General features: G+C 49.7%; 1 protein-coding gene across 5 annotated transcripts; it reads right to left on the bottom strand.

Moving 5' to 3' along the window:
• Window positions 1–1,525: 1,525 nt before the first annotated feature.
• LOC121059391 (potassium voltage-gated channel subfamily A member 2) lies at window positions 1,526–12,684 on the bottom strand. 5 transcript variants are annotated; one of them, XM_040536188.1, is made up of 3 exons: window positions 11,583–12,684; window positions 9,267–9,647; window positions 1,526–8,611 (listed from the first exon to the last, which is right to left on the bottom strand). In XM_040536188.1, exon 3 carries the CDS (start codon window positions 8,431–8,433, stop codon window positions 6,934–6,936), a length of 1,500 nt encoding a protein of 499 aa, XP_040392122.1. In that variant the 5' UTR covers window positions 8,434–8,611; window positions 9,267–9,647; window positions 11,583–12,684; the 3' UTR covers window positions 1,526–6,933. The 5 variants fall into 5 exon arrangements, with proteins under 5 accessions (XP_040392122.1, XP_040392121.1, XP_040392123.1 ...); XM_040536187.1 differs by lacking the exon at window positions 11,583–12,684 and adding an exon at window positions 10,422–10,620; XM_040536189.1 differs by lacking the exon at window positions 11,583–12,684 and adding an exon at window positions 9,771–10,028 and having other exon boundaries at window positions 1,526–8,514.
• Window positions 12,685–14,358: the final 1,674 nt, after the last annotated feature.

Below are 14,358 nucleotides of genomic sequence, written 5' to 3' on the forward strand. Positions count from 1 at the left end.
CCCGGGGCCTCCACCACCGAAGCCAGGGGGGTTGAGGATGCTGAGGTGCTCAGTCCCTGTGCAGAGGCTTGGAGCTTGAGAGAGCTGCCCCAGGAAGATGGAAATCAGCGGTTGCCTAGAGAATAGACTTCTGCAAGGACCAGGAGGCTTGAAAACAGCACCAATGCCACTGGTACATGTGTCCGGCCAGTTTAGACAAAATTTAAGCACTGCTCTTCGCGTTGTCCTTGGCTTATTACTCTTCTGTGTGTACATCCAAGAGTGAGGGGGCTTCCTGGAGGTGGGGAAGCAGCTTGGGAAACCTGAAGTTGAGAGCTCCAACTTGTTGCAGGAGGCTTGCAGCAAGGGGCTGGCTCAGCGGGGTTTGCTGCTGAATCCTTCCAAGGTCTCCAGCAAGTGATGCCACATCCCGCAGCCAAACAGCACCAATCTACAACACAGGCTTTAGTCATGTCACTGACAAGAGTCCCATCTTGTGGGAGAGAGATTTGAACTTTTTTATCTAAAAACAAGCCATGCCTAGGAGGATAGGATATTTTTTAGAGTCTGGGTTGTCACCATGGCAAGAAAAAAACATTTCCCCAATATGCAGTAGTGAAAAATAACAAGTCTCTGCCTGCAGTTCCCACAGTGTCCCTAGTGCAGCTAAGAGTGTCCCAGTGAGATGCAAGAGGATGAAAAAATGCCGACCCAGAACTGGGCTGGTTTGGTTCTGTGCAGGTAAAACTGAGTCCTACCTGGGGACACACCTACAGCACAGCTGTCACTGAGCATTCATCTCAGACCCTTCAGGGAGAGGAGAACCTGCCCTGGGCAGATTTTGGATAAAATATTTGCATTTCAGTCCCCATTGCTCTCTCTCTTTTGCAGAAGTTTGCCAAAAGCCTGAAGCACAAATACCAACTTCCAGCTCCTTCCCTCCCCTTTGCTCCCCCAAAACACGTGTAGGAGAGGTGAGGACAAAGCAGCAGAGAAAGCAGGGCTGAGTTTGCTCCCTGGGGATTTAGCAAAGCAACCATCCCTCTGTGAGAGGAGCTGATGTCTTCACAGGGAACCCATCCCCATTCCCTGTGGCAGAGACTGTTCTCAGCCTGAAGTCCTACTAGGACACATATCTTGGGACAAGAGGTTTGAAACACCACTGAGGACTTGCTGCTAGCACCATTCCTGCCTGTTTGCTTCTCCCTCTTTCAAAAGTGATCACCGCCTTAAAACCCACTGGCTTAGTGCCTGGAGGTTTTCCCAGAGGTGTATCCCCCAGCACAGCACCCATGGGAGATCTGCAGACACAGCATGGAGCAGTCTGGGTGAAGAGCACCAGGTCCTCCCCACTGTCCATCACCGAGAGTGAAGTCCATCCAGGGGAATTTCCCCTGGGCTGATTTTTCCATGGTTCCTGCAGTTTCCTCCTTTTCTTACAGAAGGTTTAGATGCACAGAAAAAAAAATACTCAGTCTACCAAAAATACATTTGCTTGTCTTTTTCTTCCCCACCCTCCACAGAACTGATATCAAAATAACTCCTCAATAATATACATATTTATTTCCTCTTAATTAGTGCTGATATTTACAAAATTTGTGATACTCTGTGAAGAATATATTATGTACACTCATGATAAATCAGACAGCAAATGCTCATTTGGAATACGTATATACACAGATCTGTATACCTATATACAATGGTCAGCCTTATTGATGCGGGTGTCTCAGACTGCAGACGCACCCAACCCCAAGGACACCCCCACGCTGTCAATAAGAGCAGTAACGTCTATACACACTGTGCAATTCAGATACAGCTGGTGTCTAAATTTTTGTCTAGCAAACACATGATTAAATGACTCGAAATTCCCACGAGTCCTCCTTTACCAGTTTATAGGCCTCTCTCCATTCCTGGTCCCATTTCTCCCGTAACCATGGCAACAAAAGGTTCGGCTCCAGCATCGTCAGGATGAGTCCTTCTTGGATTTCCTCTTCCTATCGATTCGCTCAAATTAGGCAGCAAACACAGGCTTGATCCAATGCCTGTTTTTCCCTTGTGCTTCCAGCAATGATTAGTAGATGACATTGGAGGACAATAGCACAGTCTCAAGCAATGAAGGAGCAAGTGCAAATGGATAATTGCAGTCTTATAAACAACAGAAAAATAAAAGAAGAAGAAAAAAAAAAGCCCAAGCCCCCCAAGCCCTGAGCAGCCAGGCAGGGCATTAAACACACACATGGACCTTGCAACAGGGCCATGGTCATACAATGTCCAGGAGCTCTGGGAAGCAAACCATCCCATCCAGAAGAGGAACTGGGCTGAAGGGTTTCCCATTCTCCATGCACGGTTGGGTCAGGGGGAGTTCATCCCTGGGTGTAAATCTGTGCTGTGCTTTCAGGGCTGATTTACACGGCTGGAGACCGGCCCCTTGCCCTCACCATGGGATGCAGCAGGATGGCAGGCACCCAAAAAAAGAGCTTGGAGGGTGACATTTGGGCAGCCAAAGCAGTAATTTCATCACAGGGAGACCAAGGCAATGAGGGATGGGGAAGGGCATGAAGACCCTTGTCCTCCTCGGGGCTCCTGGAGCAGGGCAGCAGCCAGTCCCCAGTGGGAGGGACCACGGGGGGATGTTCTGGCTGCTGCCAGGGGTGCAAGGAGAGAGCCACAGAATTTTGGGGGGGGGGGGGGGGGGGGGAACAAATACTTTGGAGCTGGCTCCTCCTCTCTTCACCTCTCAGCCCCTTCTACCCCAGCAGCATGCTGACCAGCTCCCACCAACTGAAGAAACCACTGGGAGCCCCCCATGAACACAGACCCCAAGGTAAGCACACCCCAGCTCCAAAGTGGAGAGGTGCTTCCATTAACAAAAAAAAAAAGAAAAACCACCCTCGCAAACAAATCCCTTCAACTTCTTCTTGGCTTTCCCTGAACAATCACAAAAATATCAAGAATGGGCCCAAGCTGGGGATTCAGGATCCAGACCAAAAATGCTGCAAAGCTGCTGGGATGCAGGGGTGCACGGAAATGGGTGCCACTGGTCCCCACCACCAAGGCCAAATCCAGACCTCCTTCACTTGGGCCCATCCCTAGGGGTGTTGCAAACTCCAGAAAGGCTGCAAGACTTTGGCAGCAATTTCAACGTTGACCCAAGAATTATCTGATAACAAAGCAAGGCCCTTCCTGAAATATCTCCTCCTCCTCTGTCTTTTTCTCTCCTTCTGTGTATTTATGCACAAATATGCCCATATTTATACTCCCACATGCCACACTCGCATAACACTAATGTAGAGATCCTTTTCTTGGTATAGCTCTGTATTCAAATTTGTAAGACTTCAACACAACACAAAGCTACAGAGATTATTTTTCCTGATAAAACACATCACCCCATACAGATAATTTTTTTCCATCAGCCCTAAATCACTTGGCAGTGTGCAGCCAGTACATGAACTTCCCCTCACTGCCCTTAACAGCAATTTCAGAAGATTTTAAAGGTCTGATGGGTTGTTCACAGGCTCGGGCAAGTGCTGGCTTTTAGAAAACAACTGTAATCACCACTTTCCATCTCCAAAGCTACAGCACAAAGAATAAAACTTAAGATATGGCTACTGCCTCCTCTGGGTGCCTATGCAGGGGCACTTCCACAGAGCAGAAGGCTTCAGTTCTCCATCGCAACTGTGGCCAATATCTCCATGGGAGGAGGGAGGGGAGACTCAGCCCCTGCATTTTGGCATCCTCAGTCTGAGGCACTTCCCATCCCAGTTTTGTACCCATTCAAAGCAAAGGGAAGTTTGGGATGCTCAGCTTTCTCTGCGGATGCAAGCCCAGAGTTGCTCAAACCAAATTCCTCAAGAAAAAATGAAAGAAAAAAAACCAGTCTCCTCCTGAAAACTGGTTCAAGATCACATCAGTGAGTCAGAAGCAAAGCTAGAAATAGCACTAGAGCTCCGACCTGCAGGCACAAATCCCATTAAAAGCTATAGGGGAACCATTTCTCCATGCAGGGGAGAAATCTGGACCCTTCTGTTTCATGCAGCCTGATGGATGGCTTCTTACCATGGCCCCCACAGACCCTTTTTGCCCTGAAAACCCATCTGAGCACACATCCAGGCACACCCCCTACTTCCCACACATAGCACCAGGACCAGTGCTGAGGTGCTCTCCCTCCAGGGCTGGTTTCCCTACGTGCATCTGCCTGGGTGACTGCAAGAGGTGCAGGATCCATCCAGATCCAGAGAGGCCAGGAGGTGAGTGGTCTGAAACGCGCAGGAGTTAAGCAACCAGGCCCTTCGCAAAGTCTTGTTGAGTGCCAGCATCCTCTCTAAATGCCTGTAGCAGCCTGTTTTTAGCACTGCTGCTTTCCCGCACAGCAGGGTTGGGACCACCCCAGTTCTGGGACACCCATGGGTGGGCAGCCAGCATCCCAGTGCATTGGGTGCAAGGTCACATCCCCATAGACCTGCAGTGAGCTGGATTGACAGAGGCTGGCTGGTTGCCGGGAAATCACACCCATGCCATCCCATGCAACAACAAGCTTCGGAAACAGATTTATTGCTTTCAGTTGTGTTGCTTCTTTTGTGTGTGTTGCAGGTGTTTATGGGCTTCAGGGACACCCATTTCAGAGCTGCAGCAGCAGAGAGGAGGAGAGGACTCTAAACACAATGAGATATAATTCAGTACAGTCTGCATGCCCAACCCTGTGCAGTGCTGAGCACCCAGAGCCCAGTGCAGTGTATTGGTGCTGCTCTGCACCAAGCAGGATCCAGGACTCTGGAGTGCTCACCATGAACACTGGGTGGTAATTAGAGCCAGGCCTGAATCAATCAATCACTTAAGTAAAAATGAGTGATCCCACCTGGTTGAGTGGGGCCACGTCAGCACAAGAGATGGATCAGACCCTAAGCAGCATTTTGAACCATTGCTGTAGAATACGTTAGCACCGTTTGTTGTATTGTTATGAATATTGTTTTCCTCTTGGAAGTCAGGAAGGGTCCAGCTGACTTCACTGGCATGCTCTTCAATGGGCTTCCTTCCGTGCACCTGTGCTTGGCAGCAGTGGTGAAATGCTGACTGTGCCCAAATTCTGGCTATATTCACCCTGACTTAACGGGCTGCTAAACGCCAGCCTTCACCCAGGGACTTGCTTGGCTGGGACCTTGGCAGGGGTTTGCATCCCTCTCCCCTGCGCTGGCCCATTCTGGGCTTTGTCAGCAGTGTGGGGACAGAGAAGGAAATCCAGGTGGGATGGGGAAAGCAGATAAGACCCCTGAACCAACAGCTCCCAGCTATCCCCAAATAACATCAGAGATGAAGAAGAAACATGGGCAGCCCTGAGGTCTCTGCACCTCGACACAGCCCTAAAAAAAAAAAAAAAAAAACCTGGGAGAAGGCAAAACAAAAGCAAAGTCTTGGAAGTGCGAGCTTGGATCCAGCCCAGCCTCCACCACGCGGGAAAGTAAACCACCAGCCCTAGGGCTCTACATGGTTGTAAAAGGGTTTGCCAGCCCAAAACGGTGCCCCAGGACAGGTCATGTCTGGTGGCCCCTGAGCCAGGAAGCCCTGATGCTCTGAGTGCTCACATTTGCTGAGGAGTTGGCCCTATAGTCGCCCTCTAAATATCTATACACACACACACAATAATTGTATAGGAAAGGGCTGAAATTGCTGAACAAGCAAGTCTGGAGAGCCAGTACCTGCTATTCCACCTGCTCCCTGTGCCTTCTCTGATCAGCTGTGGTTTCTGCTCATGACACCACGATTAAAGACTAGTTACTCACCCCATAGTGAGTGCAGGTGTTTAACTTTCAGTTCACCTTCCCTCGCTTGCAGTACTCGGCTCTTGTGGCTGGATGCTTGGACACTCAGGCTTTGCCTTGTTATCTGTCAAACTGTTGTCAGCACATGCCTTCCTCATCCAGTTTGAAACATATTAGAGATTTTTTTAGCTTCCATAAATTTCCTTTGAGCCACCGGAGTATCTATAAACACTATAAACATGAATACTGTATAGTCTACTAAGAAAATATATATTTGTGTGTGTATTGAATATTCAGATTCATGCAACAAATACCCATGCAGCTGTACTGTATTACTGGTTAAATTTCACTGCAGTATAAATATATTATAGGCCACAGCACAGTTGCTCCAGTTTTATATATAGATATATAAAAAAAGATGCTTTTTCCAACTAATTTTCAATGTGTCAGTGGAGGTGTCTTTGGTGATCCTGGAAACAGTGGTGATGGAAGTGTCATCTAAATAAATCAATAAAATCCAAGCGCTCGATTTATTTACTCATCCCTCCTGATGCCTAGCATAGAAAACTTAAGACTTAATAAATAATGTGCCGTCAGACTAATTATCCCTCCCCTGGGCCTCACACTGGCATACTGCAGTGGCTGAAACTATTGCAGCATGCAGCATTTTCAGTTATGAAACGCGAGCCTGGGTGATGCGTTCGCACTTGGCATTCCCAACGCAGAAACCCAAGCCTTCAAATAATTGGGGTGGCCGGCAGCATGCCGCCCTCCCCAGCCCTGCCTGACCTTTCCCTGCTGCTGCCTGTGCCCGGAGCTGGCAGTGACCCAGCACTGGGGACAGAGCTGTGCCCAGCCGTGCTCCCAGCCAGCCGGGGAGCATTCCCTGCATCTCTGCTATTGCACAAACAGGAGCGGTGCGTGGCTCGACTAACTGCTCCACACCTTTGGAAACCCACAAGCCTGGGATGGGAGAAGGGAAACGAAATGGTTTGGTTTGGTTTTTCTGTTTGTTTGCTTTCACAAACACTTATTCGGTGTGGAAATCAAAGGTTAAAAGTCACTTACATAGCTATTGCTTCCCATGCAGAACCAAATATACACCGTAGAAAATACTGTATTAACTACAATGCAGAGCAGCACTCAATATCTGCAATTGTTCCACTTTAGCTTTAAATACATTACTAGGTTTTAGCAACTAGACATCAGTTAGCATTTTGGTGATATTCACATAGTTTGTGTTAGCTAGGGTGCAATTGGCTGTCTTCAAGTTCTCCTCCCTAAAATCCTCATTGCTATTGTTTACACCTTCCTGAATCTCCATATAATCAGACTTACTAATGGTAGAGGCACTTCTGCTTTTCTTTAGGTCAGGGGAAGAGGGGATCTTTGGGCAGCTGGTTACTTGCAAATATTGAGCCTGCTCCTCTCCCTCCGTCTCCCGGTGGTAGAAGTAATTGAAGTTAGAGACTATGACGGGCACTGGTAAGGCAATCGTTAATACGCCAGCGATGGCACACAAGGACCCCACAATTTTCCCCCCGATGGTTGTGGGGACCATGTCTCCGTAGCCAACAGTCGTCATGGAAACCACGGCCCACCAGAAGGCGTCGGGGATGCTTGGGAACTGGGACTCGCTCTCGTCAGCCTCTGCAAAGTAGACGGCACTGGAGAAGAGGATGACACCGATGAAGAGGAAAAATATCAAGAGGCCCAGCTCCCGCATGCTGGCCTTGAGAGTCTGCCCCAGGATCTGCAGCCCCTTGGAGTGCCGGGAGAGCTTGAAGATCCTGAAGACCCGCACCAAGCGGATGACTCGGAGGATGGCCAAGGACATGGCTTGCTGGCCTTGCTGACCATCCTCTGGCTTCTCAGCCAGCTCCGTCCCTAAGGTGATGAAATAGGGAATGATGGCTACAATGTCTATAATGTTCATGATGTTGGTAAAAAATCCAGCCTTGCTGGGGCAGGCAAAAAACCTCACCAAGAACTCAAAGGAGAACCAGATGATGCAAAGTGTCTCTACGATGAAGAAGGGGTCTGTGAAAGAGGTCGACTGCTGGTACCCCATGCTGCTGTTGGAGTAAGGGGGATGGCTCAGCCCGCTGCCATGCATGTCTTCATTCTCATCACGAAAAATGGGCAATGTTTCCAGGCAAAAGCTCACAATGGAGATTAAAATCACCATGACAGAGACAATAGCTATAATCCTGGCAGGGCCTGAGCTCTCGGGGTACTCGAAGAGCAACCATACTTGTCTCTGAAACTCATTCTCCGGCAGTGGTCTTTCCTCTTCTTTGATGTAGCCTTCATCCTCCCGAAACATTTCCATCGCTTCTTCCCCCAGTTCATAGAAACGAATCTCCTCTGAGAAGATGTCCAAGGGCACATTAACTGGCCTCCGCAACCTCCCGCCAGACTGATAATAGTACAAAATCGCGTCGAAGCTGGGTCTGTTCCGGTCAAAGAAATACTCATTCCTGAGAGGGTCAAAATATCTCATTCTCTTTTTAGGATCCCCTAGCAAGGTCTCTGGAAACTGGGCTAGTGTCTTGAGCTGAGTCTCAAAACGCAGCCCTGAGATGTTAATGACCACCCTCTCGCAGCATTCATGGTCGGTCTCAGGGTTGTATGTGTCCTGCGGGTGACCGGGAAGAGCTGCAGCCTCGTCTGCAGGATCTCCGGTAGCAACTGTCATACTGGGGTTTAAAAGAAATCCTTATGCTAAACTCTTCCGAGTGCCCGGTGGTGGGATCGGACTCAGGGCACGGCTACTATCCTGCAGAAGGACAGGTACGTAGGTTTGGAAGTGTCTCATGAAAAACGAAGGGATGTTAAAATAAAAGAAAATAAAAAAGGAAAGAAAATTGCCCCTGCTGAGAAAGAGAGAGATGAAATAAAGTTGGGGGGAGGAGAGCAGCTCCCTGCACTAGCATGTCTACCACCTTCCTCGAGGGGTTAATTTGCCTTCTCTGGGACAGAGTTCAGAACTCCCATCTAAACCAATTAGGTGGAAGAGAGAAAACACCTGAGGAACCTTCATCTATTCACAAACAGTGTGAAAAACTGGCATTGGCAAAACAGAACATTTTTGACTGAAAAGAAAATTTTAATTAAAAAAAAAAAAAGAGGGAAGGGAAGGAAAGGAAGAAAAACCCATCCAGCCCTACACTGGCAAGGGGACCCGCAGGGCGCCCGGCAGAGGCAGCACGGGCTCAGCTCATTTCCAGGCATGCAGCTAAGGGTTAACATTCAACCATGCGATAGCAGACAATCCGGCACTACCCTCCAGGAAAGCCCTAACCACTCTGATTTAAGTTCAGCACCTTCCCCATCCTCCTGCCCTCGCCATAAAGCCACGGGATGCCACGCTGCCCGCCCTGCTCACCGCCGACCTGGGCTTTGCGGCTGCCCGAATTTCGGTACAAGCTGCCCCACGGACCACTGCAGTCCCCCTCCTCGACCGCTGGCATCCCGGCTTCTGTCATTCTCTGCAAAGCACCATGGCACACAGAAAACAAATCACATTACCTGGAGAAGCCAAATCTTAGTGTCTCTTAGTAAGACCGATTATCTGACCCTTGGGGAAATCCTAGAGAGAAATAGAGGCTTCCAAGATCCCCATAATTTCCTCTCTCTTCAAAGTTAAAAATAATGGTGAGTCATCGTAGAAAAGGAGAAGGGACATAAAAGGGGTGAGATTCCCAGATGGAAGTCAGGTCTTGTAATGGTTTGGACTGGAGAGAGAGAGAGAGAAAGAGAGACAGAGGGACAGAGTCTTCTCAGTAGCTGTTGCAGGTCTGCACTTCAGGGCAGATGAGCATCTGTCTGATGTCTTCAGTACAGCGTTGAGAAGATGCTAAGCTCAGCAAAACCTGATGTCCCCAGTGTCCTCAGGAGGTGTGGCATTGCCTGGAAAAAACAGTGAGAAGGTAGAAAGCTGCCGGGGGCTTGGAAGGATCATCTGCAAAGCCCTGGCTCCTCCAGGCAGCCCTTTTTCCTCCCTGCGAGCTGTTTTCCCAGCGCCTCACTAACCTGCACTGCAACACGAGACGAGGGTGAGAGCGCGCTAGCGGCAAGGTGGAAAAAAACAGAGCCCCATCCCCTCCGCTCCGGCTCAAGGCGGCGGGGCCGGGCCGCCCGCGGGAGCCGATGCCAGCGCAGGGGAGGAGGCAGCGGGTGGAGGGGGAGCGACGCAGCCCCCGGCCACGACGGATGCTCTGCAACGCCTCGCCGAGCACCCGGGAACTGGTGGTCCCTACGCCATCGCGCCACCTTCCCGGGTAGTTCGGGATGCTCTGGTGTCATCTGTGAGACCAAACCCTCTGCCGGTCCCTGTCTGGTCCCCCCCCAAGGCCATCTGTTCCCCCAGTAGCAGGTGAGGAGCCCCAAGCATCTCCGGCCATAGGACCCGCGCGACCTGCATCCGCCCTCTTCCCATCCTCCCGAAAGCCAGCCCCCGGCCGACCCACCCCCCTTGGGAATTCGACTCCGGTGGGCAAAATTTCTCATGGGGATGCTGAGGCTCCGATCCCTGGTCAGCGCCGGCTCATCAGCCTCCCTGCTCCTAAATTAGATCATCCTGCACTGCCCCACACCACGGGATGCTCAAGCCTTCGCAGTCCAACCAAACTCTCATTTTCCCTTTTTTTTTTTTTTCCTCTCCCAAAGAAAAAATCCTCTAACCTCCCTTCTTCAGCTCCAACTCGACTTGTCTACTTTGAGCCAGGATTACAGAACCGGGTAGGGGAGGCAGGTGGAAAATAACCCCGTGAACTGAGCCTCCTTGGCAAAGATTTCATTCTCCTCTGGGCCATTTATGCCTGTTGGTTTCTCTCTTTATCACCCCAGGTGCAGATATTGCTGCAGATCCCTCTTTTCTTGGAAATTTCCCCTTCCTGTGGAACCCTCCTCTCCCTTCTCTTTATGCACTAGAAAAAATAGTACAATCCTGACAAGGCTTGCAGCATTCAATGGCTTCGCTTAACCCTTTTCTGCCAGGCCCAGAGGAGAGGAGGTTGCATTTGTCCCAGTTTTTCTCCTTTTCCTGCATTTTCTCCCCACCAGCTCACTCTGAAGTTCTGCTGGGTTTGACCTTCCCTGGCTCCTCTGAGCACCATGCCAAAACACTGCATACACCAGGTGTCTGCTGCTGCCAAAATATCAGGCAGTCACAAGCCCCCATCTCACCAAAAATCAACCAATCTTGATCATTTTTTTTAATACAGTTTTTCTCCTGCCCCTAAATTCTCTCCTCCCCTTTCTCCCAGCCCAAAACAACCCAAGTTTCTTCAGCAGTACAGACATTTTCTCATTTTTAAACATGTTGATTTTTATTTGGCATGAGGTCTGGGCTCCTCTCTCTGAGCCCAAACCCAAGTGGTGGTGGTTGGTGCTTATCTGAGATGGTTACTGCATCATCTAGCTTGACATCACAGATTCCAGTGCTGTTTCTGCTACTTTCTCCCCACCGCATGCTGTTCTGGCTCCCTTTGCTCAGAGGCAAACACCTCTGCCACCTCTCCAAGCATCTCTGAGTTTATTTCATGCAAATCTGGGGGCTGCAGGGGCAAGAAGGAGATGAAGAGGAAGATTTGCCAAAAGACCCCAATTTTTCACTGCATACACAAACCCAGGATCACTGCAGACACGAGCCATGGCTATCTTTCAGAGGGTTGGGATTTTGGATGTCAGAGATCCTCGAGGACAAGGTCATGTTTGCTTTCCCTTTAGCGACCGAAAACACAAAGCCTCCATTTTCACAGTTTGTGGCAAGCTGCTATTTAAGCAGGGACAACGGGGAGGAAGGGGAGGGGGAGGGAGGGGGAGAAAAAGGCACCAACTTACAATTGGCTCTGCAGTCAGGCATGCAGCGAATGCACAAGCAGCCGCGCTCTGCTCCGCTCCGCTGACAGCACCCTCACCTGCGCCGCTGGCCCTGAAACTTGCCCCAGGCTCCCAGGAACAAACCTCCAAAGGCAGCAGAGCTTCTCAATGAATATTCATAAGATTAATATGAGCATCTCTCCCCCCCTCCCTCCTCCCAAGCAAGAGACCTAGATTTCAACCACTGGGAAATAATCATATCCCTGGGTGCGCGATGCTGCTGCTCTGATGTGCGGCTCCAATCCATGCCGTGCTCTCGGTTATAGCCTGCATCTGCTTGGGGAGATCTGGGACTGGAGAACCAGCAGCTCCACACACCTTTAGGGAAGGTGATGGGGCAGGGTCAGACTCAGGGGGGCATGGTGCCGTTGGCTGGGGTTGAAGATGGGTTGCTGCCCCTGGGTGCAAGGCTCCCCAGCTGCTCCAGCCCAGCTGCTTGCACAGCATCTCATGGGGCACATACAGCCTCGGATGAGCCGTGCACCCACACCCGGAAACCTCATTCCCTCTTCTCTTCTCCATCACCCTTAAAGCAGTAATTTTATATCACTTCACATTTGCAGACCTTCTCCCTGCACACAGAAGCATCTTCCATTCCTAAAGGAGGGAGATGGGCAAGAACATACAAACTTGCCATAAAAGACTTATGGCTCAGTCACTGCATTAGGGCATGAGGGGGATGCACGGGAGATGCTTGGACCACTCCACCATTACCATCCAAGGAGAGCACTAGGGCAGCAACAAGTACCGCAAAATGCCTGGCATCCAGCAAATATAAGCACTGGAGGAGTTGATGGAAACAATTCCATTCCCATATGCAGCAGTCAGATTTGCAAGCGCCTGCCGGTGCTGGAGGCGATCACCCCAGGACACCAACCCAAGGTGTGCTTGGATCACCCTGAAAGTCCAAGAAAATCAATGCTAAGAATGATGCCCAGTCAGAGGAATGTGGGGACTTGGAGGGCCTAACCATATGATTTTAGCTCTCCGGGGCACCAGGAGCAGCAGGTGGCACAGGGCCAGATACTGGGTGCATCACTGGGGTGCAAGGGGGATGCTATCATCCGCTGCTCCTCCCAAGGCCCCTCCTGACCTCTTCTCGCCTTTCAGAAACAAAGATGTACTTCCCTATTCCCAGCCAGATCCCAGAGTTGGAAATGAATTTCTAATTCCATGGCAAAATAGGGAATCCTTCTCTCCCTGCCATGAACAGTCCTTGTACATAAGGGTTTTTTTATTGTGTGCATCCTGCTGGGTATGAGGCTACTCTGGAAGAAGTTTTTTAAAATTTTGTGTGCATTGTTTCAGTCTTTTCTGAAGGTAGGACTGCCATAGCAGGGTAGGCTGGATCCAGAAAATGATTTGCCCAAGGCTAACACTTATGCAATATGCAGAAACTGAGGCTGAACAATTCAAGTGAAGCTGATTTTATAACTTGTTATTCCTTCTTCTGCCTTGCAAAGGTTTTGCAAAACCAGTGGGATTTTTCATATAAGCAGAACTGTCTCCTTACAAAGAGACTGAATCCTGTCCCTAGCAAATCAGGGAAATTTCTCTGAATTGAGTGATGCTCTCTGATTTACTATCCTAATTGTGGAGCTATTATTATAATGTGTATGTCTGCACCCGCCTCTCTCCACTACGCTGTCAATTTGAGAAGTAACCTAGCATTTCAGAGAATTCAGCAAGCTGATACACTGCACCCACTAGACTGTTTTACATGCATTTCAATATTTCAATGGCTGATACCTTTGCATTAATATTGTAACAAAACAAAAACTAAAAAAAAAAAAAAAAAGTCTCTTCTGGATTATTTCTTTTATCCGAATGTATTTATACCCTTCCTAACTTAAAAACTTACCTCTAAAAAAAAAAAAAAAAAAAAAAAGTTTAAGTCTTTTAGCTGTGTGTAAGAGGGCCCAGGAGATCGGTGCCCAGGTCCCGTCAGGAAGCAGAGGAGCTCTGCCTGATTTGTAGCCTTGAGTCCCAGGGGAGCCCCTGCCATTATGCTAAGGGCTCTTCAGACATTATATCTATGGAAAAGTGCAGTTTGAAGGCAGCCCACACCACATAAACAACAAAAAATTCCTCCCCTGCGAGGCTCCCCTCCAAAAACAGACAAAACCTGAAAATTTCCAAACATTTACTCCTATACTCCTAACTCCTTTCTCCCTTTTTCCCTTACTGCACCATGCGGCGGGTTTGGGGATGCTTGGTGATGTTTTAAGGCAACGGCTGCAGCAGCGAACATGAAACCCACAGGGTGGGATGTCCCCAGGTCTGACTTCATCTAGGGCAGTGAAATTCAAGCCCCAGCACTACACCGTGTGACTGGCATTTCCCCACGCTGCCCTAAGCCAAACTACTCCCTCAACCCCTCCTGGGGGGCAGTGAGAGAAGCTCACAGGCCCTGTCCCACCACCTCCACATGTCCCTGGACAATGGCATATCCCTGTGGTGTCCTTCCTGGGGACCTCCAGACACCTTCTGCAAGGTCAGAGGGTCTTTGAGGGACCTCAGCAGCCATGCTGATCTGGACCATGGCTTGTCCACGTGCATGAGCATCACTGGGCTCCTGCAGTCCTGAGCAGAGCAGGTTGGCCAGGGCATTGAGCAGATCTGAGCCTCCATGGGGAAGTGTCCCATGTCATTTTAGGAGCTGTGAAAACTGTAAGTGGCTTCCCCGGGCTGAGTCACCCTCCAGAGAAAGCATCCCACCTCCTGCCTGCTGAGGCCA

This window comes from Cygnus olor, chromosome 24, assembly GCF_009769625.2.
Source record: "Cygnus olor isolate bCygOlo1 chromosome 24, bCygOlo1.pri.v2, whole genome shotgun sequence".
Lineage (NCBI taxonomy): Eukaryota > Metazoa > Chordata > Aves > Anseriformes > Anatidae > Cygnus > Cygnus olor.